Here is a 27,085-nt window from a genome sequence, read left to right as displayed (position 1 = left end):
TGGCCATTTACAGTCATTACGTAATATATGATTTGTGTGTCATGTTTGTGCGAACAAATCTTGGAAAGTTAAACGCAAGGAAAGTCACAAGCCTAGAAGTCGAGGTCTTATAGATGTGCTATACTGCCGTTTGTCAAAGACCCATGATGCATTTCCAGCATTGGCCTTGTGGATGTTCAAAAGTTACCAGAGGAGTTCAACACATCAGCATTCAACTCAAGACTTGATTTTTGGCTTAGGCCAACTTGGTAGGCCTTATGCTTCCATCTCGATGTAATCGATATAAATAAAAATCGAGCCTCAAATTATGACATTCAATATCTTTTTTATGTGTGCACCGAATTTGATGATTTTTTTTTAGTTGTTCGTTATGTTCAGGATCAGGTTTATGGCTTATCAAATTTATAATCCGAAATCGGGACTCCTACGGTCCTTCAAAGTTTGCATGTAATCCTTATGGGAGAAGATTTTGTGAGCTGGCCACACACAGAAATAAAAATCAGATGTTATAATCATTGCGTCATCCAACAGCCGTTTGGTAGATCGGTTTTTATTAATTTGTCTTCAATGTCTTATTCCACAGTTTTGATGAATTATGTTTTACTTTCAATACATACAATTATGCAATTGATAATATAAACTTTCAAATATTATAGACTTTCAACTGGGCGCATATTGCCGGATTGCAGGCCTGTAGATTTCATGGCTTGTAAGTTCACGTTTATGTTATGTCATGTAGGCATTATTTTTATATTTACGCTTCACAAAGCTCAATAAAATCGCTCCTAAGTCTTAACATGTTAAATTACTCAAATTTCCCTTTTGTATAAACTCTGGTTGATCAGTCCTGCTGGCAATTTTTGCCAACTTGAGTTTTTATAAATCTCCTAATCTAAGCTTGCAAATAGTAAGCTATTTGAAAATATTTTCCTTGTGTTCAGTTTTTGTAGACCTTAAGTACCTTATTAATTAGTTATCTTATCAATCTCATCATGGAGTAGGCTTGTAAAGTCTTTTCCGGTGTCCACTGCTTCCTCGGTCTTCCGACGTCTCTTTTTCATCCAACTGGAACTTCCAATGTATCTGATCAATATAATAACAGTTTTCATGTTTACCGCAATTGAATTCTTTTAGTCACTAAATTGAGTTTTTTTTTTTTGCTTTGTCTTTCAGTCCTTAAAATCTCTTGAAGAGTATCCCTACTGCACATAAGATGGGTAAGGAGGACAAAGCGACTTGGAAGTCTAACTTCTTCACCAAACTTGTGGTAAGTTGTTTTAGTTATTCAAGATCTTTTATAGTAGCTCAACTCAAGTTCATAACATATGTGATTGAGTCGCGTTTTGTAATTTATTTTTACATTGTATTCTTTTTTCTTTAAGATTGTAGTGTTAGTAATCGCATGTGATATGATTACCGTACTGTATTTATTTGCTCTAACTTGCAACCCTCTTAACTTGGCATGATGACGTCATATTGATGCCTCATGTATGCTTTTAAGAGGTAAAGTAAAGGTGGGAGTCTATGCCTTCGGTGTTCAAGTAACATTACTTGGATCCCATCCTCAATGCTCCCTACAATAATTATTATGTTCTGTAATCACTTGTAGTCTTGTAGATATAGTGAAATAACTTCTATATTCTCCTTTTTTTTCTCTTATATTAGAATATTTGTTTTATTTTATGCTACTCTAGAACTGTTCTGTAAATAATTTTTAAACTTTTTATTCTAGAAAACAGGAATATCGGTACCTACCTAAATCAGGATGTTACCTACAGGGCGGAAAAATCAGGAATTTTATGTAAATTCCTTTTAGGCGTGAAAGTTGAGTTTAATGATATAGTTAGGCTACGTTGCTAATTTTATATTAATAACAGAGTTGAATTTTAACCGGTGGATGGGTGATATAGTGACGGGCGATACAGTTTGGTGTTTATATACCGTGTATCGTTTTATCAGTGCCGTGTATTGATAAATTATATCGGAAAGAGTAGGTTTATCTTTGATATTCAATATTATACAGCGTGTCCCACCAAGGTTGTAACAGCCGTTGATCATAGATTGTAATCAACATTTCTAACAAAAAATGTTCAGTAAACTTTTTTCCAATCGACCTTAGTTTTCTATATACAGGTTGAGTGAAAAGTCCGAGAACGGCTTAATATCTCATACAAAAAAGTAAATTGACGGTGGGTGTGATTGGGGGGGATCCTACTCAAATTGAAAAAAACGACTTCAAAAATCTGGTCCGCCATATTGAATGCAACTTCATTTTTTTAAATAGGAAGATGGTCATGCAATACATCATCTTCAAGACGTCATTCTTACCGCCGTCTCTTTTTTGAAGTACTTGATAATATATTGATGCACATACAAGAACGCTTTGCTGATTTGACCAAACTTAAGTTTTTTGCTCTCCTCAATTGTGATAAGTTTGAGGAATTCAACAGATCATTTCCAGCCTATGTGTTACAAGACTTAATGAAGTCTCCGTACGGACAATATTTCAATGCAAATAGTTTGGAGGCTGAGTTGTCTTATATTTACTCCTCTTCTTCCTTCATTCACTGCATTTCCAAATTGAATGACTATTTAGTGGACAATGATTTGACAGGGACATTCATTGAAACAAGCAAACTAATTCATCTAGTGCTCACTATACCAGCTACAAGTGCTTCTGCCGAACGCACCTTTTCGGCTCTTAAACGTATCAAAACATACACTAGGAATTCAACCACCCAAAATCGACTCAATGGACTAGCTTCCCTGTGTATTGAAAAACAGTACTTCATGAAATTGATGGCAGAAGCAAAATTCTATGACTCTGTCATCAACATTTATGCTTCAAAGAAGGATCGACGAATCGAATTAAATTGCAAGTAGACAATGATGTGAGTAACTAAGACGTCTCCACTAGATAAATATTTTATAATTTTTGCATGACTTTGTTTAATAATTTTGAGTTGTGAACTTGCATGTTGTGTTTATGTAATATGCGTGCATCCATACAACATTTGAATTTGTCTATGGCAGAAAAAGTCAATGTGATCATGTCCATTGCGACTATACTGGGGAGGGGGGTTGTATCCCTACTTTTACTTTTCAACTCCTACAAGTTCAGAAATCCACGAAGCGCCACTGGTTCTAACCGGCGGCGAAAAACGTGAAATATACGGCAATTGTACAAGAATTTTCTCTGGACTTGATTCAGTGGACACTGTAAATATTCCTATTCTGTAATTATAATACTATCTTTATAATTATATTATAATTATCTACTTTGTGAAAATATTTGAGGACTGGAAATTTTGTGAAGTGACTACAATACTTAACCTATTTCGGACTATGTGTTACGTTATCTAAATTTGGGAGAGGAATAGCACAAGGTTATCTTATTTTTACTCTTTCTATAATTTCGATAATGTAATCATTGTATATATGATTGAAGAATAATTTTCAATTTTGCTTACCCATCGTACTTCAAAATTTATTGGCTAGGCTACTGTCAATCATCAATAAAATTATAGTGTCTCAGTATCTCATAGTAACTCAATATCTTTATTTTTTATGAATTGGTTTCAAGAAATGTTATTTTTTCATTTTTGTAAATGTATCCTCTTAACTTGGTATGTAGTTGTCTTATTAATGATCTTACATGTATGCTTATAAGAGGTACATTAATATGGAGTTATGCCTTCGGTGTTCAAACCATTAATATTTGAGTCCCATCCTCAAAACTCCATACATTTTTAGATTTAAAGTTCCTAGGTCCCAATTATTATCTTGTTCTTTAAGGTCATAGAGTAAAAGGTTCTTTGTTTGGTATTCAATAATTTAATGATGTAGGCCTATCCTCTTAACTTGGCATGATGACGTCTAATTTGATGCTTCATGTATGCTTTTAAGAGGTACATGAATGTGTGAGTGCATGCCTTCGGTGTCTACATAATTCAGTTTGATAGATCCCATCCTCTAGACTCACTACATGCATCCATAGTTCGAGTCCATAATTGTTCGGAAATGGCATATAGATTGCTCCATCTTATTGGTTATTGAACCTCTCTATTTGAATTTTGGTATTACTCAGGCCTATGCGGGAAAAGTTCTAAATATCCAAATAGAAATTTATTGTTTAGTTTTGAAGCATCTAAATTTGAAAATCTACTTTGTGAAAATACTTAGGACTGAAAATTTTGTGAATTGAAGAACTACAAGACTTAACCTATTTCGGGCTATGTGTTATCTAAATTTGGGAGAGGAATAGCACAAGGTTACCCTATTTTTCCTCTCCCTATCATTTTGATAATGTACTTATTGTATAAATGAATTCCTTCCAACTTGGCATGATGACGTCATATTGATGCCTCATGTATGCTTTTGGAAGGTAAAGTAATGGTGGGAGTCTATGCCTTCGGTGTTCAAGTAACATTACTTGGATCCCATCCTCAATACTCCCTACAATTTATGCTAAATTATTTTGTTTAATAATGCCATTTAGCCTACTTGAAAGTTTTTAAAAATGTTGTAAATATTTACAGACATTATTTGATAATCTTTCGAATGTTTTATTTACATCTGATCCAAATTTGTTTTTTAATCCTATTTCTGTGTTGGAAGGTACAAGTAACCTAGATTTCTTCTTGTTTTCAACAACGTTGTTTAATACATTGTACTGCTGCATAATAGAAGAACGGTTGTCTGTAAAATTTACACACCAAATTTTTGGCAAGCATGACACCTTGTAATATTTAGTGCATGTCTCGTGCCAGCATTTAGGAGTCCTTGTATTACAATATTTCGATATAGTATTTCTACATTTTTATAAAACAGGACCCAGTTTCTGTTTTTCAATTGACAATTGGTTAACATTATTGGTGATTTGATCCTTTACTTACAATGTTTATGTTTAAGATTTCTAAAAGTCAAATTGAATACAATATTTGTTTGTTTTGTAGCAACTTCTGGATGACTATCCAAAGTGCTTTATCGTCGGAGCTGACAATGTCGGCTCGAAGCAGATGCAGCAGATTAGGATGAGTCTGCGAGGATCAGCTGTTGTGCTCATGGGCAAGAACACCATGATGCGAAAGGCCATCAGAGGTCACATCGAGAGGAACCAAGCTCTCGAGAAGTTGGTATTACCTTCTATCAATACTTTTAAATCATGAAATTTTCACTTCACTAGTGAAAACATGTATATCTGTGAACCTAAACTGGAGCTCTCATTAAAATTTTGAGAGTGCAGTTTTGGACGAGAAAACTCTTGTCCATTTTGTAATATGAACTGTTAGTTGATATACAGCCGTGTAAAACTTCAGTTCTGTGATCGAATTTATAATAATATGTATTTTTAGATATACATTTAAAACTTATGTTTGAAGTTCTTGATGAGTTACTAAAAATGCTTTCTTCCTTTGTATGTTTTATTCCTTTGGCTCTCCGATTCAATAAGCTATCACTACTACTGTATATTTGTATAGGTTGATATGGTACTCCGGAGTGAGCCGTGGTCAAGTAGATGTAGTGCTTATGTAGCAGCATACGAAGAAAAGCTTTTAGCCATGTCACTCCCGTGTTGTCGGAGGGCACGTTATTTTGTCGGTCCCGGCTGATGTATGACAGTCGTAAGTCGTAAGGTCTATTGACGGCTTAAATCACTCCCAACCAACAAAAAGCCTTATGAATTTACTTTAATGTATTCTTCAGTTTATGTTTGACTGTGATGAAATTCGTAGGGGCCAACTTAGTCTGTACACCAATTAATAGTACTGACGATGACGAACAACCTACAATCTGATGTCAATACCTTCTATGTAAAACAATTATTTTTTTAATTAACCTTATGTGCGCTGTGGTATGAACTTGAATGACGTATTTCATGAAACGTTCCATGCAACGTTGTTTTGAAGTAAGCATGACTGTTTTATCTCCTTCAATGTTATAGGTAATGTTATTTTAAACTATTGCAGAAGTATCAAAATAGATGTGTAGAATGTAGAATCTGGTTTGATTAATCGTAGCGATTGGCATGTGCTTCTTGGAAAATCATCAATTGATATCTATTTCTATCTTACTCTTTTGACTGTAGCCGCTGCTGATTGACAGTTGTGGATAAGTCGTAAAAGAGAACATGAAATCTTGCCATAGATAATGGTTCCTTGTTTGTGTTTTGAGCATTGAATTTGTACACTACTGGCACAATTTTGAGTACGAAAAGAATTGTCTATATTGTGGGAACTGACTCGACCTAAGGGTCCTTTATAACTTAATTTTGATAAATTGGAACGGACTCACCGTTTTTTTAAGCTTTTGTCCCTGGATAGCAATTCTCTGGTAGAGCATCAGTCTTTTGTCCGTCAGCCTTTCACACGCATATTCACTAATACCGTTTATTCAGTTTTTTCACTTGAATCAACCGCACACTTCGACCGATTGCCAGCGAGTTCGGAGAAGTCTAGGAGAAGAGTGACGAAAAACAGCCAAGCTCCTTCCAAGTTGCCGGGAGAGAGTGCCGTTACAACAACAGATAAGATACTTCAGCAAAATTGTTGCGGTGAGGGGTAAGGACCCTCAATTGACGAAGATAGAAAGTATAATCTCCGCAAAACCAAATAAGCATAGAGCTAGAGGGGTAATTCAGAGAACACCTTTCCGAGAGAGGATATAAAAATAATTAAAAATATAACTGGACAGAAAACATTATTACATTTATAATAACACAGAATTTAAATGAAATATTTATTGTATTAAAGCTGCGTGAGTAGCTGGCTGGCACCTTATCTTATCAAAATTACTGCTCGCTATCTGACAATTCGAGCTATGCCAGCCCGCTTATGAAATGTGTTGTCACAATATTTATATATGTCTAGTGAATGAGGGAGGGAAACATAGTTGATTAGTTTACATTTTTTTGTTTAGGCTGCTGCCTCACATCAAGGGCAACGTTGGCTTCGTGTTCACACGCACCGACCTGGTCGAGGTGCGCGACAAGCTGCTGGAGAACAAAGTGCGAGCCCCAGCCAGGAACGGAGCCATCGCTCCCTGCCCGGTCGTCATCCCAGCACAGAACACTGGTCTCGGACCCGAGAAGACCTCTTTCTTCCAGGCTCTCTCCATCCCCACCAAGATCTCAAAGGGAACAATTGAAATTATCGTGAGTAAATTACAAACAAATATGATTAGCTCTTCTTCACAAGGTGTTTCTGAACTCTACCAATATTCTAGGGCACTCTTCCTGGGTAAGAAACATCTAAATATAATTTTCAAACTGTCCGGCTGTTTGTTACACAGCCGTCATTTTTTCCACTTACTATTCATGTTAATTTATGAAACAAAATGTCGGTTGTTTTAAATTGTATTTCTTAAATACGATAACTAAATAACCGATTTTACAAAAATGTAAAAATTGCTTCTTTTTATTAAATTTGAATACAGATCGATTGACATCTCTTGTTTCAAGATTGAACGAATATTGAGTGAGATATGGCAAATTTAGTGATAGGTGATCTACGTTTAGAGGATAATGTAACCGCTTTAGTATCGATTGAAATAATCTAAAATCGCTAACTAATAACATGCAAAGCAATTTGAGAATGTTCATTGTTGTGGCAGACTTGAGCAGCATGCCTTGGTATGTGCTGCTACAAACCTTCGGAGAACAAGATTACTCAATGTTCGTTCAATATTGAAACAAGAGATGTCAATCGGTCTGTATTCAAGTTTACTAAAAAGAATTTATTTTTGTAAAATCAACGGTTTTTTTGTTATTTAAAGCTGCGTACAGATATACGCGCCTCCAACCCGCTCCGCGCAAGCTCCGCCCTCGTTCCGCCATCGCTCTGCAATCGCTCCGCCCCCGATCTGCAGTCGCACCGATAATGAACGTTACGGGAGATGTTAGCTCTTCTCGCGTCCACTCTTGCTCCCCGGTCGATCATCAATCGCTCTGCTCGAGTGACGTTCGGTTGCGGAGCAGAGTGAAAGTCTGTACGCACCTTAGGAAATACAATTTTAAACGGCCGCCATTTTGTTTCATGATTTGGATAAAATTAATATTCTTTTTTTGTAGCTCTCTCTAGTTGACATAAATGTTTGTGGAAATTTTCACTTTTGTATTCAGCCATTTTTTAGAAAAAACAAATAGTAAGTGAAAAATTCAAAATGGCGTCTATTTGAATCTTAGACGAATTATAGAATAGACACGCTGTGAAGTCTAACCTCTGAAGTCAACATCTACTGCCATATCGCCATATCGTGACGTCATAATCGGATAGAAAACTTTTCTGTAGTTTTTTTTTACAATGTTTACCATAGCAGATTGTGTCTATTACAGATGAAAGTAGATTATTATTCATGAAAATGGACATAATCTGCTATGGGAAACAATGTAAACAAAATCTACAGAAAAGTTTTCTATCCGATGTTGACGTCACGATATGGCTGTAGATGTTGGCTTAGTGATGTAAAATTCCCGGGAATTTAAGATCGAGGAAATATTCCCAGGGAATTTGAAGGAAATATTCCCAAAAATCATAAATTCCCGGGAATTTATGGGAACTTGAAGAAATTTATGATTTCTTTCATCAAACATGACCGAAAAAGACGTTTTTTTGTTACACAAGGACTCAATCACCTGTTATACAACAGATTTATGTAAGAGATATAAGGATGAATAACTTATAAATTGTAGTAAGTTCAAAGAAAACAGTAATTTGAAGTTCATAGACTGAAAGGAGAAATGAGCACCCAAAAAATCATACAATTGCACCCCTATTGTCATACTACTTTCATGTCTTACAAGTTGAATAAAATGTTTTTACTTACTAATAAATGCCTATAAATTAGGTAAACAAAGTCAACAAAGTATTGAGGGTATTTTAACTTTCATTGCATGACTTTATTCAATTTCTCAAATTGACCCCCTGTATAAATATTAGAGTAGAATATAAATCCAGAAATTAGAAAATACAGCAAAATAGGCTAAACTAAAACAAGGAGCATACTCAAGTTTAATTCAATAATAAAAAGAAAATAATTCCACAGCTCACAACCTTTCAAGAGTCATTGAGGCTCACTTAACTTGTAAATAACGGGGCACCGTGCTCCGCTCGTTATTTTTATTTATTGACACTATTATTAAATCATCTATTTGACCACCTTTAAAAGGGGTATGTAGATTCGTCAATCGCTCTAAACTATTTCAGTCTTTATCTTGGATCTATCTAATCAGACTTACTTGCTCGCAATGAGCCATAAATTCCGCAACTGAATATGCGGAGACATTCAATAATTCATTTTTTTTATTGTTTTGAAACCTTTACCGTTTATCTCCTTGAGATGCGCAGGTAGAGCATTGAACAATCTTATACCAGCGCTTTTCACTCCCCGCTGATTGAGTTGTTCGATGAACCTCGTCTCTCAAGTTTTGCCTGTACCGAGTTCCGTAATAATTGTGAAATACCTCTCCTGTATTGAACTCATGTTGGTGTTTCTTTATAAAACAAAGTGTCTCGAAAATATAAAGACTAGGCAACGGAAGAATTTTTAATTCTTTAAAAATTGGCCACAACTGTTTCTTCTTGTTTAAACAGATAAACAGAACACAATTCTTTAAAATGATCGTGTTTATATTCTACAGCTGGCTATACATCAGCTTATGAATTTTGGGGATGAGATATTTTGATTTTCCACAGACACACTTTTTTATTATCCACATACGACGAAAGTCTCAGCTGTTTTTCCAAGGATGATTATCCTTTTAATGTTGTTCAGCGAGATTTCCCAGGGATGAGACCTAGTGCAATCTAATTTATATATCATAAACCTACTACGTTCCAAATTTCGTGAAAATCGTTAGAGCCGTTTTCGAGATCCGTTAGACATAAATAAGCAAATATGAAAATACAGAAATTGCTCGCTTAATATAATAGGATAAGATACTAGTCCAGGCAACGAATACTTAAAAATATATAGAGGGAAAAGATTGGGACCCAATTTTTGACATCTCAGTCCTTTTTAAGATGGATAAGGGGGTAAGCATATAAAAATTCCTCACTCCTACCACTCAACACTGAAACTGCTATAAAAATTGATGGAAAACATAAAATGATGAAATAATACATTAAATTGAAGAGAATTGAATGCTCTAGAAACTCACTGTCTTTTAAATAATCGTATAGTCCAGTCAATGAAGGATTATAGAGGGAAAATTATGGAACACAATTTTTGACCCCGTAGCTCTTTTAAGGATAGTAAGATGGTAATCATATTAGGAGTTCTCACTCCTACCCCCTGTGTAAAAAAAATACATTTTTCAATGCACTGTTGTTGAGTAATAAAGCCTTGAAAGTGCAAAACGTTGAAAAGAATAACTGTCTTTTCAAAGATTTTACACTTTTTAAAATGATGATTTATTGATTATTGTAAGCAGGATGTGCCTTCAATTATGTAAGGGGGAAAGAACTATGATAACTCTTGTGAGGGGAAAACTATTATAACAAAAGAGAACAGAATAACTAGAACTTTAATTAATGAATCTTTAATATATATATATATTATATATATATATATATATATATATATATATATATCTATATATATATATATTAAACGAGTGATTTCCCCATTAATTCATATCAATCATGTTTCTATAATAAAATTAATCTTGTTTTGTTTAAATATATATATATATATATATATATTATATATATATATATATTAAACGAAACAAGATTAATTTTATTATAGAAACATGATTGATATGAATTAATGGGGAAATCACTCGCTTGCTGCTAAATGATGATTCAATCTTTGTGGCTTTAAAAATTTAAAGAAAAATGATTCAGTAGTCACCTACCTTTTTGAAATGGCTTCCCACTTTGGCATCCACTGGTTTATTCGCGACTTTAGTATTTTAAAAGAACAAATATTAACTGAACCAATGAATAGGCTCAGAACCCGTCTCCCTTAACAATACAATTATTTTTAAACTGCCCGAACTGTGACAGAATAACTGTATTATTAAACGAACCGAAATCTAGCCTTTTTCACTGGATCAGCCGGTCTTAACTTTCAGTCCTATCGAACGAGCTCACTCTCTGACCAAAAGTTAAATTTTGGGTTTTAAATATAAACTCAGTCAATGCCAAACATGAAAGCCATTTCAAGTACATATTTTTATCTGTCGCACAAGCGGCACGTTTGTTATTAAAAACAAAAGAGAAGCTACGTTAATTTTGACAACAAATGAAATAAACAATCTTTCTGTCAATGACAAAGATTGTTCAAAGACAAGAACATTGTTCATTAAACTTTTTTAATTTAAAACTCTAAAATCCTGATCAATATGAGATAAATATATGATTCATATTTATGTCCCATATGACCAGGTGACATTATATTGATTTAAAATATGAGTGGGGATTGATCAATTTCAATCATCTTTAGAGCAATTTCATAAATTCCCTCAAGTTCCCTTAAATTCCCAAAATTTCTTGGCCTCGGAGATATTGCCAAATCATAAGTTCCTTCCCACTGGGAATATCCCCGATCCACATCACTATGTTGGCTTCATCGACGTTCAATACAATGGGGCGTGTCTATTCTGTAACTGGTCTAAGATTTGAATAACCAATGACTTTCTGACAGTTTGTTAATTATATTTAGATATGTTTCTTACTCAGGAAAAATGCCCTACCATATTGGTAGGAAGTTCGGAAACACTATATATATATGCTACAACTATAAGTATTTCTATTTTTAAAAAATCTTTTGAATGTTAAATAACCTGTATTTTGTGATATAACATATATTATGTCATTTCTTTTACTAAGGTTATCAGTTCACTACGATGGAATCGAATATTAGTCTGTGATGATCAATTCAGATCTATTCAGTAATAGTCCAGGCGCTGGCTTACATTGAGCATACATGAGAGAGGCAGAGAATTTGACTTCGGATTATTGTTAGGGGGTCTTTAGTGTATATGAAACTCGATGTCGTCACGTCCCAGGGTGGTCGACAGCTTGGTGGGGAGGGGGGTAAGTTGTAAAAAACGCGCGTTTATAAAATCGCCTGTCCTGCAGTTACTATTCATAGTACAGCTTTTAATTTTTTCTCAATATTATGTACACATAACTGGCTTTCAATGTGGTCCTATACTTTTTGCGATAAACCGCATAGTTTTTCCGTAAAAAAATAAAATATCTCGAAAAATGTATTTTTTTATTATGGACTTTTTGTTATTTCTCGAATATTCAAGTAATTAGCCGACTTAGAGGAAAAGGCTCCCAATAAACGTTGTAGGCCGTTTCTTGCTGAATCCAATGATATATATAGTTTGGGGGTTACGATCATAGATGCGGCGGTGGGAGGGGGATAAGTAGCACTGTTACGCTGCGGCGCGGTCCTCCCCCATGATTAATGTGCGTAATGGCCTGTCTATCGCATCGCTCCTACTAGTCTATGCATTCAAATTATGTATTTCAGGAACGCTATCTTATGTATTTTCGGTCGCTGAACACGATTTTTCAACTCTCAAGCCTTAATAATTGATAATTCTCATCATAATATACTAATTATGGTCAAAATTACAAACTTCATCTCATTATCATTATTTATGATTACATTGTAATGATAAACCATCCTGTTAGGAATCCTATATGTGTTTCTCAATCGATAAAAAACTGATATTCCATTAAGAGAGAATAATTATTCGATTTAGTTCAATGATCACTTTGGAATTGCGAAAGTCAAGTAATGGAGTAAGTTAAACAAATAATATAGGCTACCCCATATAGAGCACCGTGTAACAGGAGTAAAATATTTTCTTAATATAAATTTACAGTTGAAACACAAATAATGCCAATTACTCCCATGTGATATGACTAAATATATGATTACAAAGGAAATACAACTCTAAAGCTGAGTTTACACCAAAGTTATTAAGGAGATGTTAATATAACTTAATCTTTATAGATTCTATTAGATTGAACATAACTTATCATACATATGATAGGCATATGTGTTTGCCAAGTTCCGTTCAATCTAATAGAATCTATAAATATTAAGTTATTAACATTTTGTTAATACCTTTGGTGTAAACACAGCTTTATCAACTGATTTCTGTAACTTATATCTACTCATCTGGCTGAGTTTGACTGATTGTCTTGGGGTGGTACTTGAATGAAAGTGGAATGAGAGATATCTTTGTTGAATTTGAAATATTTGGAGAGAATAACTTACTGTTGGAAATCTATTGAGGGGAGATCAGTATAATTAAGGTGTGAGAGCAAGCAATCAATTCAATGAAACAACTACAACTCATGAACGGTTCAAATATGAGTGATTGTCAAAGTATATTTGAAAGAAGTCAGGAGCTATTTGTAGAGTTTTTTTAGAATCAAAATCAATGACTACTTGAAATATTTATGACTGATTATTGTAACATAGTTTAAATTATCTTAAATTGTATTCATGCTCATAAGGATGGACTCTGGTATTGCACATAGAAACTGTTCGAGAAAAGATCCCATAATTTTTTCATTCAATCACACAAACTATGTTATAAAGTCTGTGTCATATCTAGAAAATATAAAAAATACCCATAGAAGTAGAAAATAATTTCCAATAAGGAAACATTAACTCTATACAGTCAATACATTGACTCTCTGTCAAATGAAACCTTGAAAATTAATAAATGTGACAACCGATCATGCTTTGGAGCAAACCCTCATTCGATCATCCAAAACTGAGTGATTGGAATAGCTAGTTCTTCAAAGGCTTTCCTAAAATGGCTGCTACTACATAAATAAATCTTCCATCAAAGATATTCTGTTCAAGTATGTTGACATCATTATGGATATCACTGGAGATTGTGAAGAAAGTCATCTAATGAAGTAAAACAAGAATAATGAGAGATGAGAATGATTTCCAGAAGCATAATCTTCTCAAGAGAACATAACATTTTTCTTCAAGACTCTGATGGACAACAGAATCTGCATAATGTTATCAATGGTCTGGAAGCAAGTGAAGAAGTGTGTGATTCTCTTTTGAACGTATAGAAAGAAATAGTTATTCGGTCTCCAACGATTTTTATCTGAACATAGTTGTGGCAAATTGTAAAAGTGTATTCTCACCTATAAAAAGAAACAGTTCTTTCATTCTCCACGATGCAATCAAACAAAAATCCTAGTCTTAGTTAATTCTAGAACAAAAAGATCTGATCTCTGTATTTTTACTAGGTAGCTGTTTAAAGATAATTCAGCATTGAAGTTTTAGTGCAGCATGCATTTCTACAATAACCGCAATCTCTGTCAACATCTGATGGATATTTGAAAAAAATTCTTAATCTCACTTGGCCCATGAAATTGTAAGTGAAACTAGTTGTGGATTTGACTAAATCCCTAAATATCGTTGACAAATTCGCATAATGATGACATGGCTCTCCTGAATTCAACTCCTACTTCACTTTTCAAAACTTCAATACGCTGCAAGATTATGGAAACTTTGTGATGAGAAGAGTTATGAAAATTCTCAATAAAGATGGAGTGATACAGGTGGACATAGCTTTTCATGTCTATGGTCTAAAATCAAACAAAGGTAGTGAACATATTAGAAGCAGCAGAGTAAAAGAATCACTCCAATAATATGCTCTCCAAACCATCGAGACTTGATTTCTAAATCTGTGGCAGAGATTTATTAATGTGACATGCAAGAATCTATAAAGGAATTATCCATACGTTAGCTACGTGCAGGAATACATACATTCATTCATTCATTCATTTGTGGATAAAATTACAAATCATATAAATATGTTTGGGAAAGAATAACAGGCATGGCCCAAAACTATTCGAATCCCAAATTTTGATACTGAATAACTTGTTACCATTTCAAAACAGTCTGAACGGGAATACCATAATGGATGAATCAATCAAAAGTTAGTGAAATATTATTATAATAATACTGTTAGAAATAATATGAATGAATATTTAAATTTCATTTCATTTTGATTTGACACATATCTATTATTATATTGGATATAATTTCTCAAAAGTTCACGACAAACTGAAGATTCACGAAAGATTAACATTTTCATACTAAACATAATCATTATGATAATGAATGAATGATGAATTCCATTTCCACCATGAAGAACTAAGAAATTCCACAAATATTTCTTGGAAATTAACTGACCACTATATCAAGTAAGCGTGGCCAGTGTGCAATTAATAATATAATTTAGCCTGCAGCGCATCACAATAAATTAATTTGAAATGAAAACAATAGAACATAAACATATATATATATATATATATGCTACAACTATAAGTATTTCTATTTTTAAAAAATCTTTTGAATGTTAAATAACCTGTATTTTGTGATATAACATATATTATGTCATTTCTTTTACTAAGGTTATCAGAGTTCACTACGATGGAATCGAATATTAGTCTGTGATGATCAATTCAGATCTATTCAGTAAGCCTTTAGTGGCATTTTTGAGGGTCGCTATCCTCTATTATCCCTGCTTTAATTATATTTAAATTGATCATTTCTGCTATTATAGACAAATATCTGTCACAGTATTTCATAAAGAATTCAATTTTTGTTATCATTTGCTGCTCGAAACAAACTAATCGCCCAATTTCTTGATTTATTATAATTAGCACAAATATCATTATTATAATAGAATATTTTTGAATTTATATTCACACTGAATCATTATTGAAAATTGCCAATCATATCATTTTTACCAGTATTACAGTGAAGGCTATCCTCTTTAGAAATTGTTTTGGTTGGTTGATTATAGAATGACGTGCACATTCTGAAAGAGGGTGACAAGGTAGGCGCCAGCGAAGCCACGCTCCTCAACATGCTCAACATCTCTCCGTTCTCGTACGGTCTGCTTGTGCAAATGGTCTACGACTCCGGCACCATTTTCGAGCCCAAGATCCTCGACATCAAGCCCGAAGACCTCAGAGTCAAATTCATGGAGGTGAGACGTTGTTTGATACTTTTAAATGATAAACTCCTCTCATCCATCTGAGAACGTTATTAGTTTCCAGATCAGCAAATAGGAGAAAATTGAAGTAACTTTTCGGGTTTCTACTGCTCATGGTCAATGATGCTATGGCATTTGAAACTTTGAAAGAACAGTTCGTTGAAATTTATATATATAAACTTTTCCTATTACTTGAATGTGGAGTAATGAAGATTTACTGATTTAAAGGAAATTATAAAATTAGGTGGAAGTTTCTACTTTCCTTGCCCTATTACCATAGGTAAGGAAAGTATTGCTTTCTGAAAAAAATAAGGTACCCCAATTTCTTAATTTCTATACATTTCAAGGTCCCCTGAGTCCAAAAAGTAGTTTTTGGGTATTGGTCTGTATGTGTGTGTGTATGAGTGTATGTGCGTCTGTGTACACGATATCTCATCTCCCAATTAACGGAATGACTTGAAATTTGGAACTTGAGGTCCTTACAATATTAGGATCCGACACTAACAATTTCGATCAAATGCAATTCAAGATGGCGGCTAAAATGGAGAAAATGTTGTCAATAACCTAGTTTTTTTCGATTCTCTCGAAAACTGCTCAAACGATTTCGATTAAATTTATACCTAAAATAGTCATTGATAAGCTCTATCAACTGCCACAAGTCCCATATCTGAAAATTCCAGGAGCTCAGCCCCACCTATGCGAAGTTTGATTTTAGATTCCCAAATATCAGGCTTCAGATACAATTTAAATAAAAAATTTCAGATGGAAAAGATTGAGCATGAAAATCTCTACAATTAATGCTCAGTAACATTGTCACCTAAAATTGAAAATAAGCTCGAAATTCGAGAAAATGTGATTATCCAATTGCAAACTGTTGATTCTATTAAATCATTCACTATGAAGAGATAGCAGACCTCGTATGTCTCCAGCGTTATTGTCCTGTCCCCAGCTGGCTCAGATCTTTGTAAGTACTCAGTAGACTTGAAATGCGCGTGAACACTAGCGTCAGGTGATTAATTTTTATAACTGCAAGGAAAGTTGTGTGAGTGCGCCACACTAGATTTTTTTCTAATTGAATTGAAAAGGAGATTAAAATTATTTATTTTCAACTTATTTATTATTGCAAGCTTTTTTAAAAAACAAATTTTTGAAATATTTTGAAAAAATCAAACATATTTTATGTTGAAATCAAACTATGATGAAATTTTTTTCATTACCCAATTGAGTGATGAAATATTTTTTTTCAACTCTTTCAGTCAACGCACTTCATCAGTTATCATTATCTAGAGAAAAGTATGGCTCGGCTGCTCAAAAGCCTGTTAAACTTCATCTGTTGGAGACGAACCAGAGAAACCGCCTTTTCAAAAAACCCTTCTCCGATTGTTTCTTGTAGCATTTAATCGTGATTGAAACTCGACAGGCTTTTTTGTAACAGGCTTAATTTTTACTAAAATCGAGCGTATACTGTGAAAGTCAACGAAAAATTAGAACTATCTTGATTTGAAACTTTCCAAGCAGTAGCACTTGAACCTCCTATCATCCATCTGCGAACTTTTTCAGTTCTCAGATCAGCATACAGGAGAAAATTAAAAGTTTCTAGTTTTCTCTTGCACATAAATATTACTATTGTGCTCTGAAACTTTGAAAGGACATTATTTTAGTTGGTCGATTTCATTCATACTCGAAAATTAAATTTATTGTCAACCTTCTATTTATTTTCTTATCAGGAGTTCTTATTCTTATGTAATGAAGACCCGGTTGCACAACAGCCGGTTAAATTTTAACCGTGATTAATTCTACGAGAATCAATCAGAGAAGCCGTCTTTTCAAAAACTCCTCTGATTGGTTCTCGTGAAATTAATCACGGTTAGAATTTAACCGGCTGTTGTGCAACCGGGCCAATGTCGGTAAAATCCGATTTGCTCTGGTATATCTCAATTTTGTTTTATTGAGATTTTCACTTCATAAAGCCAGCACCTCTTTAACATTTGTTTGCTATCCTCGTTTGTAGATAGATAACTAACAAAGGAGATAGCTCTATCCTTTTTAGGTCCGCACAGTTTCCAAATCGTTTGTAGACGATGAACCACCAGAATATTTTATCCAATGAAAATCCATTTTCATAGCATATTTTCTTGGTGAATATATTAAATTTGATCATCATTATCAACAATATTGATATTGTAGATCAGATATATCGTGATGACTTGAATCACAGCTATCTGCTATAGAGGGCGGTGGAAAAAGAAAAAGGGCAACTATGCCGCCCTATTATTTTCACTGGCTTTATAACATAAATCTCACTATTAATTGTTTCACTATTATTGTATGTTTCGAATGTATAGGCCCACTGCGAGCAAGATGTGATAATTATTTAAGGAAATCTTACAATTTTTCAGTTACTAATATTTTAGGCTCGAGAAGCAGCTTGAAATTGCTGCGACCTTATGGGAACTAACAAGTTTTTCTTGTAACTGAACCATGCGTAATATTTTTATATGCATGATAATTTTTAAATTTCATCCTTTAATTGAATTCTAAATCCTATAAATTGATATTTTTAGCCAGAGTTATGTTACAAGAGTTATTTAATCAGTCATTCGAACTTTGAGAGAATTTTTGATTGGTGATGATTGTGTTTGAATGTGTGAGTAGTGAGATTGCTGGATTTGATTAGGTTGGCAGGACTGGACTGCCTATGAATTGTCTTGGTTTTGTTGCTCCGTATCTTTTGAAGTTTTTAAAGTATTTAACTAAGTATTAAGAATTTGGTTACTGTCGAGTGAATTGTGAGTGTCTGATCTACCTGAGAGGCGTATCCAACATAGTCCAACTTCTTGTGTGCTGCCGGCGTTTGAAAGGTTTTGGAGTTGAATCTTCCATTTTTAAAACCAGTGTTTGCATGAAACTCTAACGTGAAAAGAACAACAGCTGAATCTGTCAAGTGAGTAAGGAGTGGTGACGTCAGTTGATAGATAACGTGAACCCATGCTGGCTCTTATCGCTTGTTAAGGTAGGCCTATTCTTTCTCAGTCAGCTGACTTGACTCCGTTTTTGTTTACCGGTATCCATGACGATAACTGATCTCGTATCCAATCCCAGGTTGTAACGTTCGACCCTCTGGAGAGGGCGGGGTAATTGAGTGCTGTCCAGCTATAGCCTAACTCTGCCCCGTTAGGTCGGCAGCTCATCCCTGGGTAGGACTATTACGAGACTTGTGATTATTATTATTAACTTTCACGACGAAATGACACACTCCGATCCTATAACGAAGCAGCAGACACCTAGTCCGCGAATTTCAACAAGAAATTATCTTAAAATGAAGCTTCTAGAGACAAATGATAAAAAACATTGATAGACAAAGGTCACAGTGTTAGAAAGAATGTGGATAAACAAGTAATTAATAAAACACCAAAAAATAATAATATAGTTCATGACATAGGAGTAAACACTAAAAATACAATTAATTTGGTCACTTCCATGCTAAACAACGAATGGGTGACTGATGAGGTTCTCCAAATCTATTTCAGCGCAATGAATAATTCTATCAACAATAGACTCTCTATAATATAGACATAATATATACATATTATGTATATTAAATCCTGTAATTGTTCAAGCGGTAAAATGCATCGACGATATTTCTCAGTTAGTGTCACAATTGAAATTAGAGGACCAAGAATACATATTTTTACCTATAAATGATGCTAAGAGCACTGAATTGAAAGAGGAAGGCTGCCATTGGAGTCTTGTAGTTTATGTTAGGGCTCTCAATGAATACGTCTATTTCGATTCGATTGGAAAACACAATTTGAAAGATGCATCTATAGTGACAAAGAAATTGGCTAAATATATTAACGTTGATTCTAATATGAACATACCTTTATTGCCTAAATTAACTCCTCAGCAAAGTAACACGGTGGATTGTGGTGTTTATGTGGTCTTAATGACAGAAACAATCATCTCGAGAATACTCAGAGCTGAATTCGGATTTTTCGATGAAAGCATTCTCACATTACCCACTTTTACTGATCTCGAAATATGGACAAAACGTGCACAAGTTGCTTCTACATTGTATACTTATGACACATCAGTATATTCGGTGAAAAAAATTATGGATATGCTGCTAAAAAGACGCGACGAATCAGTTAATAATGAACACAATAATATGGAGTTAATTAGAAAAATGGATAGTAAAATAAAGACTTTGGAAGATGAAATTCAGCGGTACACTAGACAATTGCATGAACAGGATTTAAAATTACAGAAATTGAAAGGTGAAATGGATGTGCGAGACAATAGTGATAAAACTAGTGTCAAAGAAATCGAAGAAGTTGATTGGGAAACGAATCCATGGAAACGAACATCAAGCATAAGAAACAATGTTCAAACACTGTTAGAAGCAAATAAGGCTGGAAACAAGTTTAAACAAGTTAGAGTAAGGTGTTTCTCTGACAGTCAGGGAAGACAGGTCACAAATAGGATCAGGTCAAAGAGTAATTATGAAATGTTTAATATGATGAAGCCAGGGGCGAAATTTGAAAGAGTCACAGAGGAGAGTGAAAGTATGTGCTCTGATATGGGTAATGGAGACCTCGCTGTGTTTATCGCCGGAACAAACGATGTGGCATGTAACGAATCTAATCGTCTGATTCAATCGTGTAAGCGGAGACTCACAAATATGCGCCACACCAATGTATTGATCTTCTCAGTTCCACATAGATATGATCTACCGAGATGGTCATGTGTGAACAAGGAGATTAGAAGAACCAATGAACGCTTGGAAAAAATAACCAAACACTTCTCCAATGTGTGTTTCTCAGATTTAAGTTCTTTAGGGCCAAGATTTCATACATCACACGGTCTTCACTTGAACTATCTGGGGAAAAAATTCATTGCCGATACCATATTGAACACCGCATCGAGAATCACGGAAGCCATGGAGTCACCTAACCAGCCAATCCCTTTAGGACAACAGAGTGAGAACAATAGCATTTTTTTAGACTGAACGGCTCAACTACTGACCTATCGCCACCTTCCAGGACTTCAAGATGCAATGCGAAAGCAACAGTGAATAATAATTATATAAGAACTCAAATTGAGGGTTGCCAGAGCACTGAAGTGAACATAATTTCATGGAACTGCCAGGGTTTAATGAATAAAATCAATTACCTAGAAGTAATCGCTCTTGAAAATAAATGTGACATGTTAGCACTAAGTGAGCACTGGATGAGTGATGACGAAATTGTCAATATTGGCTTCGAAAATTTTAAATTAGGATCATACTTTTGCAGATCCAATAGAATTCATGGTGGGGCTGCTATTTTCATTAAAAATAAGTTAGAGTTAATGTGATCCATAAAATTAGAAATATGTCTGTGGAAATGGTGTGTGAAGGTTGTGCAATCAAAGTACCTGAATTGAATGTAATCTACATGTCATTATATAGACCCTTTAACATAGATAGTGCAATCTTTAATAATTTTCTAGTCATTCTTAATGACATGTTAAGCTATCTGTTTACTTTTAAAAAATTCAATGTTATTCTATGTGCTGATTTCAATGTTAATTTTAATCAAGAATCTAGTCAAAGAGATGATCTTCTCAATTTACTAAATAGCTTTAATATGCAAATAACAACAAATGAGATAACAAGACCTAGTGCAACTGGTGGCTCTTGCATTGACAATATTGCTACTGACATTCATTTTAGTAGATGGGAAAGTAAAATAATAAACACAATTTTCTCAGATCATTTCGCTATTGGGCTGTCAATAAAACTGGAAAATACAATAAATTATGACAAGAATAAGAATATTATTTTAAACACAAATAATAAGGGTGAAGGCTTAAAGACTAAAACAATGGGTAGGAAGTTTGGGAAGTCCCAAATTCAGCGCTTTATAAATGATCTAGATAAATTGGATTGGACTGAACTTTATCAGAGTCCTGTAGAAAACAAATTTTCATACTTTTACAATTTGCTCAAATATTATTTTGATCTTCACTTTCCGTTTGGTAGAATAGTAAGAGCAAAACAATGTAGTAATAAGTGGATTGATAATGAGATTGCCGACGAACATAAAAGGCTAATTGATATGCATCAGCGATACAGGAAAGACCAAAGTAATATAAACTTGAAGAAAACTATAAAAGCACATAAAAAGCATCTAAAAAGAATTATCCTCTACAAAAAAAAGAATTATATTGACTCTAAAATAAAAAAATCAACAAATGTAAACAGAACAATATGGCAAATAGTTAACAATGAAACAACAAACAAAAAGGACAAGAAAGTTATTAAAAATATTGTACTTAAAGAGAATGGTATAGACATAGACGATCCGTATAAAATTTCAAACATACTAAACAATGATTTTGTAGGGATGGTTGACACTCATGTCATCCCTTATCTAACCAAAAGTGACGTAACAGATGAGAAAAATGAAAAAGTTACAAAATTATCATTTAGATGTAAAACAATTGAAGAGAAGGACTTAAGTAAAATAATAGATTCGATAAAACCAAAATGGTCAGCCGGCTATGATGACATACCAATAAAAATAATGAAGGATGCTAAGTCATCACTCATCAAACCTCTTTTGCACGTAATCAATGCCTCAATTATAACTGGAGTGTACCCAAACGAATTAAAGATATCAAAAGTAATACCAGCATATAAGAAAGGAGATCCATCTGACCCTCTCAACTACAGACCTTTGGCCATCCAACCTGCCCTATCTAAAATATTTGAAAAGTGTGTACTAGTTCAGTTAATTGATTATTTTGAAACTAATGGTATACTTGACAAAGAACAACATGGCTATAGAAAAAACAGGTCAACCATTACTGCTTTGATAGAGTTCATAGAAAACATTTTAGAAAACTTAGATGAGGGATTAAATACTGTGGGAGCATTCCTGGATCTAACCAAAGCATTTGACAGTGTGAATCATAAATTATTATTAAATAAACTTCAAAATTACGGAATTAGAGGTAAAGAGCTTAGCTGGATCAAGTCATATCTAGAAGGAGGGCAACAGTATGTAAATATAAAGTATACAAGCAATAAAAATCAGTACAATATTGGATCAAACTTAAAATGTAATAACTATTCTGTACCACAAGGATCGGTGTTAGGTCCATTTTTGTTTCTGTGCTACTTAGGGGGGTTGCCTAAATACATGTGCGATTTAATTGAAAATAGTAAATTATGCTTATACGCTGACGATATAAGTCTTTGCATTGCTGATAAGGACTGGAACACAACAGAAATTAAATGTAACAATTCTATATCATTAACTAAAAAGTACCTAAATCACACAGACATCTGCTACTTAATGATAACAAAACAAAGTTCCTCCAACTTACATGGGAATAAAATTTATTGGTTGTCTCCCAGGTTGCATAAGACATGAACCTGATAGATCAAAATTTAAGGAATTGCTGAGAGCATATTTGATGGATTTAGCATGCTAAAGTATAAACGAGTTTACTGTAAAAAAATGAATTTTATACAGTCACTAATTTCTCTTTAGCTTTAAGTTAGTTTTAGTTTTTGACTTTTTCATGTACATTTTCATGTATGTTTTGGAAAGAAATAAATGATTGATTGATTGATTTCAGGGAGTTGCTAAGCTGGCAGCAGTGTGCCTCTGCATCAATTACCCGACCACGGCCTCGGTGCCGCACAGCATTGTCAACGGATTCAAGAACCTGTTGAGCATTGCGGCTGTCACCGACGTCGAGTTCAAGGAAGCCAACACTGTCAAAGAGTTCTTGAAGGCAAGTACATCACCCAATCATTAGCAATTCCCCAATGGTCGTCCAGCAATGTGGATGTTTTCCCTACTTTTATCGGGCGCTCATATCCATGGGTCACAGCGCTAAAATAAGTATTAAATAATGATTATTTTTGAGTAAAGTCAATTTACTATTACATTGTTTGGATAGTAATTTTTTTCTGTTAATGGTAGTTGATTGATGATGACACAACTCATGTCTGAGCTGTTTCTGCTGCTATCATGCCAGAGTCGAAAGACTGAACCCACTGGCATGGGCAGGAGCATTGTGCTCGATAAATTCCTCTTGTGGGATGTCTGAAATCATTCTGAATTGTAGTAATGTTTCTGTCTATTAGGTTAATTATGTATATGTTGTGTAGACTAAAGCAAATCGCATGTGTAGAAACAAAATTAAAAGACAACTGTTCAAATACTTGGCTGTATTGAATCACATATCAACGAATTTTGGATTGTTTCCAGAGTTTTATTCCATCTCCACAGAATTGTTGTTTATTGATATAATATTTGGTTGATGATGACAACCAACACGTCTGAGCTGTTCCTGCTGCTAGCATGGCATAGTCGAAAGACTGAACCCAATGTCATGGGCAGGAGCACAGTGCAAGACAAATGCCACCTGGTGGCCGTCTGAAACCTTTATTATTTTAATAATATACCATATTCTTGATATATACAATATGAATGAGATTTGTTTGATTTTATGTAATAAATAATCAGGGAAAATTTCACTTTGCGCACTATATTCTTAGTTTTTTTTTTCTAAAAAATGTAGTTTTTTCCCTCCACTGTTTATTATGTATTGCTTTCTCACTCTAATATAATTTGTGATTCATGATTACATCATTCACGACTGAGCTATTTCTTCTGTTATTATGACATTGTCGAAAAACTGAACCCAATGTAATGGGAAACTCTATGAAAGATGAAAACCATATTCTGGCTGTCTAAAAACTTCTTTATTATTTTTATAATAGAATATGAAATATTAATATAATAATGATAATAATCATAATAATATTGTTCCGATAATTTTACTTTGTTCTACATTCCTAGTCATTTTCATGAAACAGTGAGTTATTTTTCTGTTCACTTGTATATTGAAATTTCTCAATATGCTCTCTCACTTTTATAATTTATTAATTAGTGGTTTATGATGACAAAATAAACGTCTGAACTGCTTCTGCTGCTATCATGGCATAGTCGAAAGACTGAACCCAATGTCATGGGCAGGAGCACAGTGCAAGACAAATGCCACCTGGTGGCCGTCTGAAACCTGATTAACAAACCAACTGTAGGTTTAGGCTAATAGAATAAGTCTGAGTCAAACCCATTTGAAGCTTGTTGTAATATAATTGATTTGTTTTGTTCAGGATCCATCGAAGTTCGCCGCAGTGGCAGCAGCCCCAGCTGCAGCTGCTGCAGCTCCCGTCAAACAGGAGAAGAAGGAAGAAAAGAAGGAGGAGTCTGAGGCATCCGATGACGATATGGGCTTTGGATTGTTTGATTAAGAACATCATCCCCATCCAGATTTTTTAAAGAAAATAAAAATCTAAAAACCTGAGTCTTCTGATTATTTTACTTTTATTTGCTATTTTGTCTCATTTCTTATTAATTAAACAGCTTGGTGGTAAGGGCTTGATGAGCAATATACATTAGTGTATGCTGTACTGCTTAAGGCTGTGCAAAGGCTAAAAAAACTTTTTCTACAACTGCGCGTAAAAAAAGAATTTACATACTCAATTCTCCTCGTAAAACAGCTTATTTCTGATACTTTTTCGCTCGCTAACCATCCGCGCATGCGCAGTAGATTTTCTTGCAATATACATTAGTGTATGCTGTACTGCTTAAGGCTGTGCAAAGGCTAAAAAAACTTTTTCTACAACTGCGCGTAAAAAAAGAATTTACATACTCAATTCTCCTCGTAAAACAGCTTATTTCTGAGGAGAATCTACTTTTTCGCTCGCTAACCATCCGCGCATGCGCAGTAGATTTTCTTGCAATATACATTAGTGTATGCTGTACTGCTTAAGGCTGTGCAAAGGCTAAAAAAACTTTTTCTACAACTGCGCGTAAAAAAAGAATTAACATACTCAATTCTCGTAAAACAGCTTATTTCTGAGGAGAATCTACTTTTTCGCTCGCTAACCATCCGCGCATGCGCAGTAGATTTTCTTTACGCTCAGTAATCATTCGCACATGTGCAGAAGAGTTTCTTTATGCTCACTAATCAGCTGATGGTAAGCAGCTCGCCAAAAGGTCAGATCTTAACCTAAAAAGTAGGTAATTGTAACTCCGCCCATATAAGTAATTTAACAGGTTTGGGCAGTTGTAGAAAAAAATTTGTATGTAATTCGCGCGTAATGCTTCTTTATCGCTCTTGCAAAATTATCACGCTTCGCGTCGCGTGATAACTGTTGAGCGATAAAGTCGCGCATTACGCTCTTGATACATAAATAGCTATTTTCCTACAGATACCCTGAAAAGTGACCATTTGTGCACTGATTGCAGGCTGCAAAGAATCACTTTTCCGCACTAGTGCGCAAAGTGAGTACTTTGCGTACTCCAGATTTGCAGCATGACAACGCAAAATAGTTAGTAGGTTATATGGAGCACAAGTGCAGCAAAATCAAAATGAAGTTGGTAACAGTGACTGCTGTGGCTGCTATAGTGAGCAGAGGTGCAACGAAGCACAACGCGCTAATTATTAGTATCAGATATTATAACCAAGGACAACGACAGCACAGTGCCACCACAGCACACACCACACAGCCGCCTCCCCATTCAAACACTACTACATTATTCAGGCAATTTCACCCATAATTACCCACTTTTCATATTCAATGGTAACTGTAGGAAAAATTTAATGTGAAATACGTGCGCAAAGTTCGTTTTCTGCACTCAACAAACCATTCCGCCCTCGCCTACGGCTCGGGCGTAAACGTTTCTTTCGATGCAGCAAACTGTCACTTTGCGCACTAGTTGCACAAATAACTATTTCCTACAGTTACCTTGGAAAGTGGCCATTCCTGCACTGATTACAGAACGCAATGAATCACTTTTCCGCTCTAGTGCGGGAAAAATTTTTCTGCACTCCTGATTTGCAACATGACAACGCAAAATAGTTGGTGGGTTATATAGAGGATTAGTGCACGAAAACAAACATGAAGTTTGTAACAATGACTGTGGTATACCTCACTGCACGTTATAATAATATCAAGGACACCAAGTTCGAGGTCAGCCGCCCCGCCATTCAAACACTACTACATTATTCTATTTTATT

At 34.5% G+C, this 27,085-nt stretch overlaps 1 protein-coding gene and 2 non-coding genes across 4 annotated transcripts; all 3 read left to right on the top strand.

The window, feature by feature from the left end:
- Positions 1-542: 542 nt before the first annotated feature.
- Positions 543-25,366, top strand: LOC111051135 (60S acidic ribosomal protein P0). 2 transcript variants are annotated; one of them, XM_039430799.1, is made up of 7 exons: positions 543-709; positions 1,174-1,267; positions 4,956-5,131; positions 6,919-7,153; positions 15,809-15,994; positions 23,627-23,785; positions 25,176-25,366. In XM_039430799.1, the coding sequence occupies exons 2-7, from the start codon at positions 1,214-1,216 to the stop codon at positions 25,311-25,313; spliced, it is 948 nt and encodes a 315-aa protein (XP_039286733.1). In that variant the 5' UTR covers positions 543-709; positions 1,174-1,213; the 3' UTR covers positions 25,314-25,366. The 2 variants fall into 2 exon arrangements, with proteins under 2 accessions (XP_039286733.1, XP_039286732.1); XM_039430798.1 differs by lacking the exon at positions 543-709 and having other exon boundaries at positions 1,119-1,267.
- On the top strand, positions 1,449-1,582 carry LOC120352122. Its single transcript, XR_005571720.1, has one exon. It is a non-coding gene; the product is annotated as a small nucleolar RNA SNORA57 (small nucleolar RNA).
- Positions 4,330-4,463, top strand: LOC120352123. The gene has a single exon (XR_005571721.1). It is a non-coding gene; the product is annotated as a small nucleolar RNA SNORA57 (small nucleolar RNA).
- Positions 25,367-27,085: the final 1,719 nt, after the last annotated feature.

The sequence above is a fragment of the Nilaparvata lugens genome, chromosome 6 (genome assembly GCF_014356525.2).
Source record: "Nilaparvata lugens isolate BPH chromosome 6, ASM1435652v1, whole genome shotgun sequence".
Lineage (NCBI taxonomy): Eukaryota > Metazoa > Arthropoda > Insecta > Hemiptera > Delphacidae > Nilaparvata > Nilaparvata lugens.
Note: the sequence above shows the minus strand (reverse complement) of the source record. Positions and strands in the feature narration are given on the sequence as shown.

What these genes read in the sequence shown, in the direction of transcription:
- LOC111051135 (XM_039430799.1), top strand. Translation starts at nt 1,214, where the DNA reads ATGGGTAAGGAGGACAAAGCGACTTGGAAGTCTAACTTCTTCACCAAA. An exon ending in TCAGAGTCAAATTCATGGAG is followed by an intron (nt 15,995 to 23,626) that starts GTGAGACGTTGT and finishes GATTGATTTCAG; the next exon opens with GGAGTTGCTAAGCTGGCAGC. An exon ending in CTGTCAAAGAGTTCTTGAAG is followed by an intron (nt 23,786 to 25,175) that starts GCAAGTACATCA and finishes TGTTTTGTTCAG; the next exon opens with GATCCATCGAAGTTCGCCGC.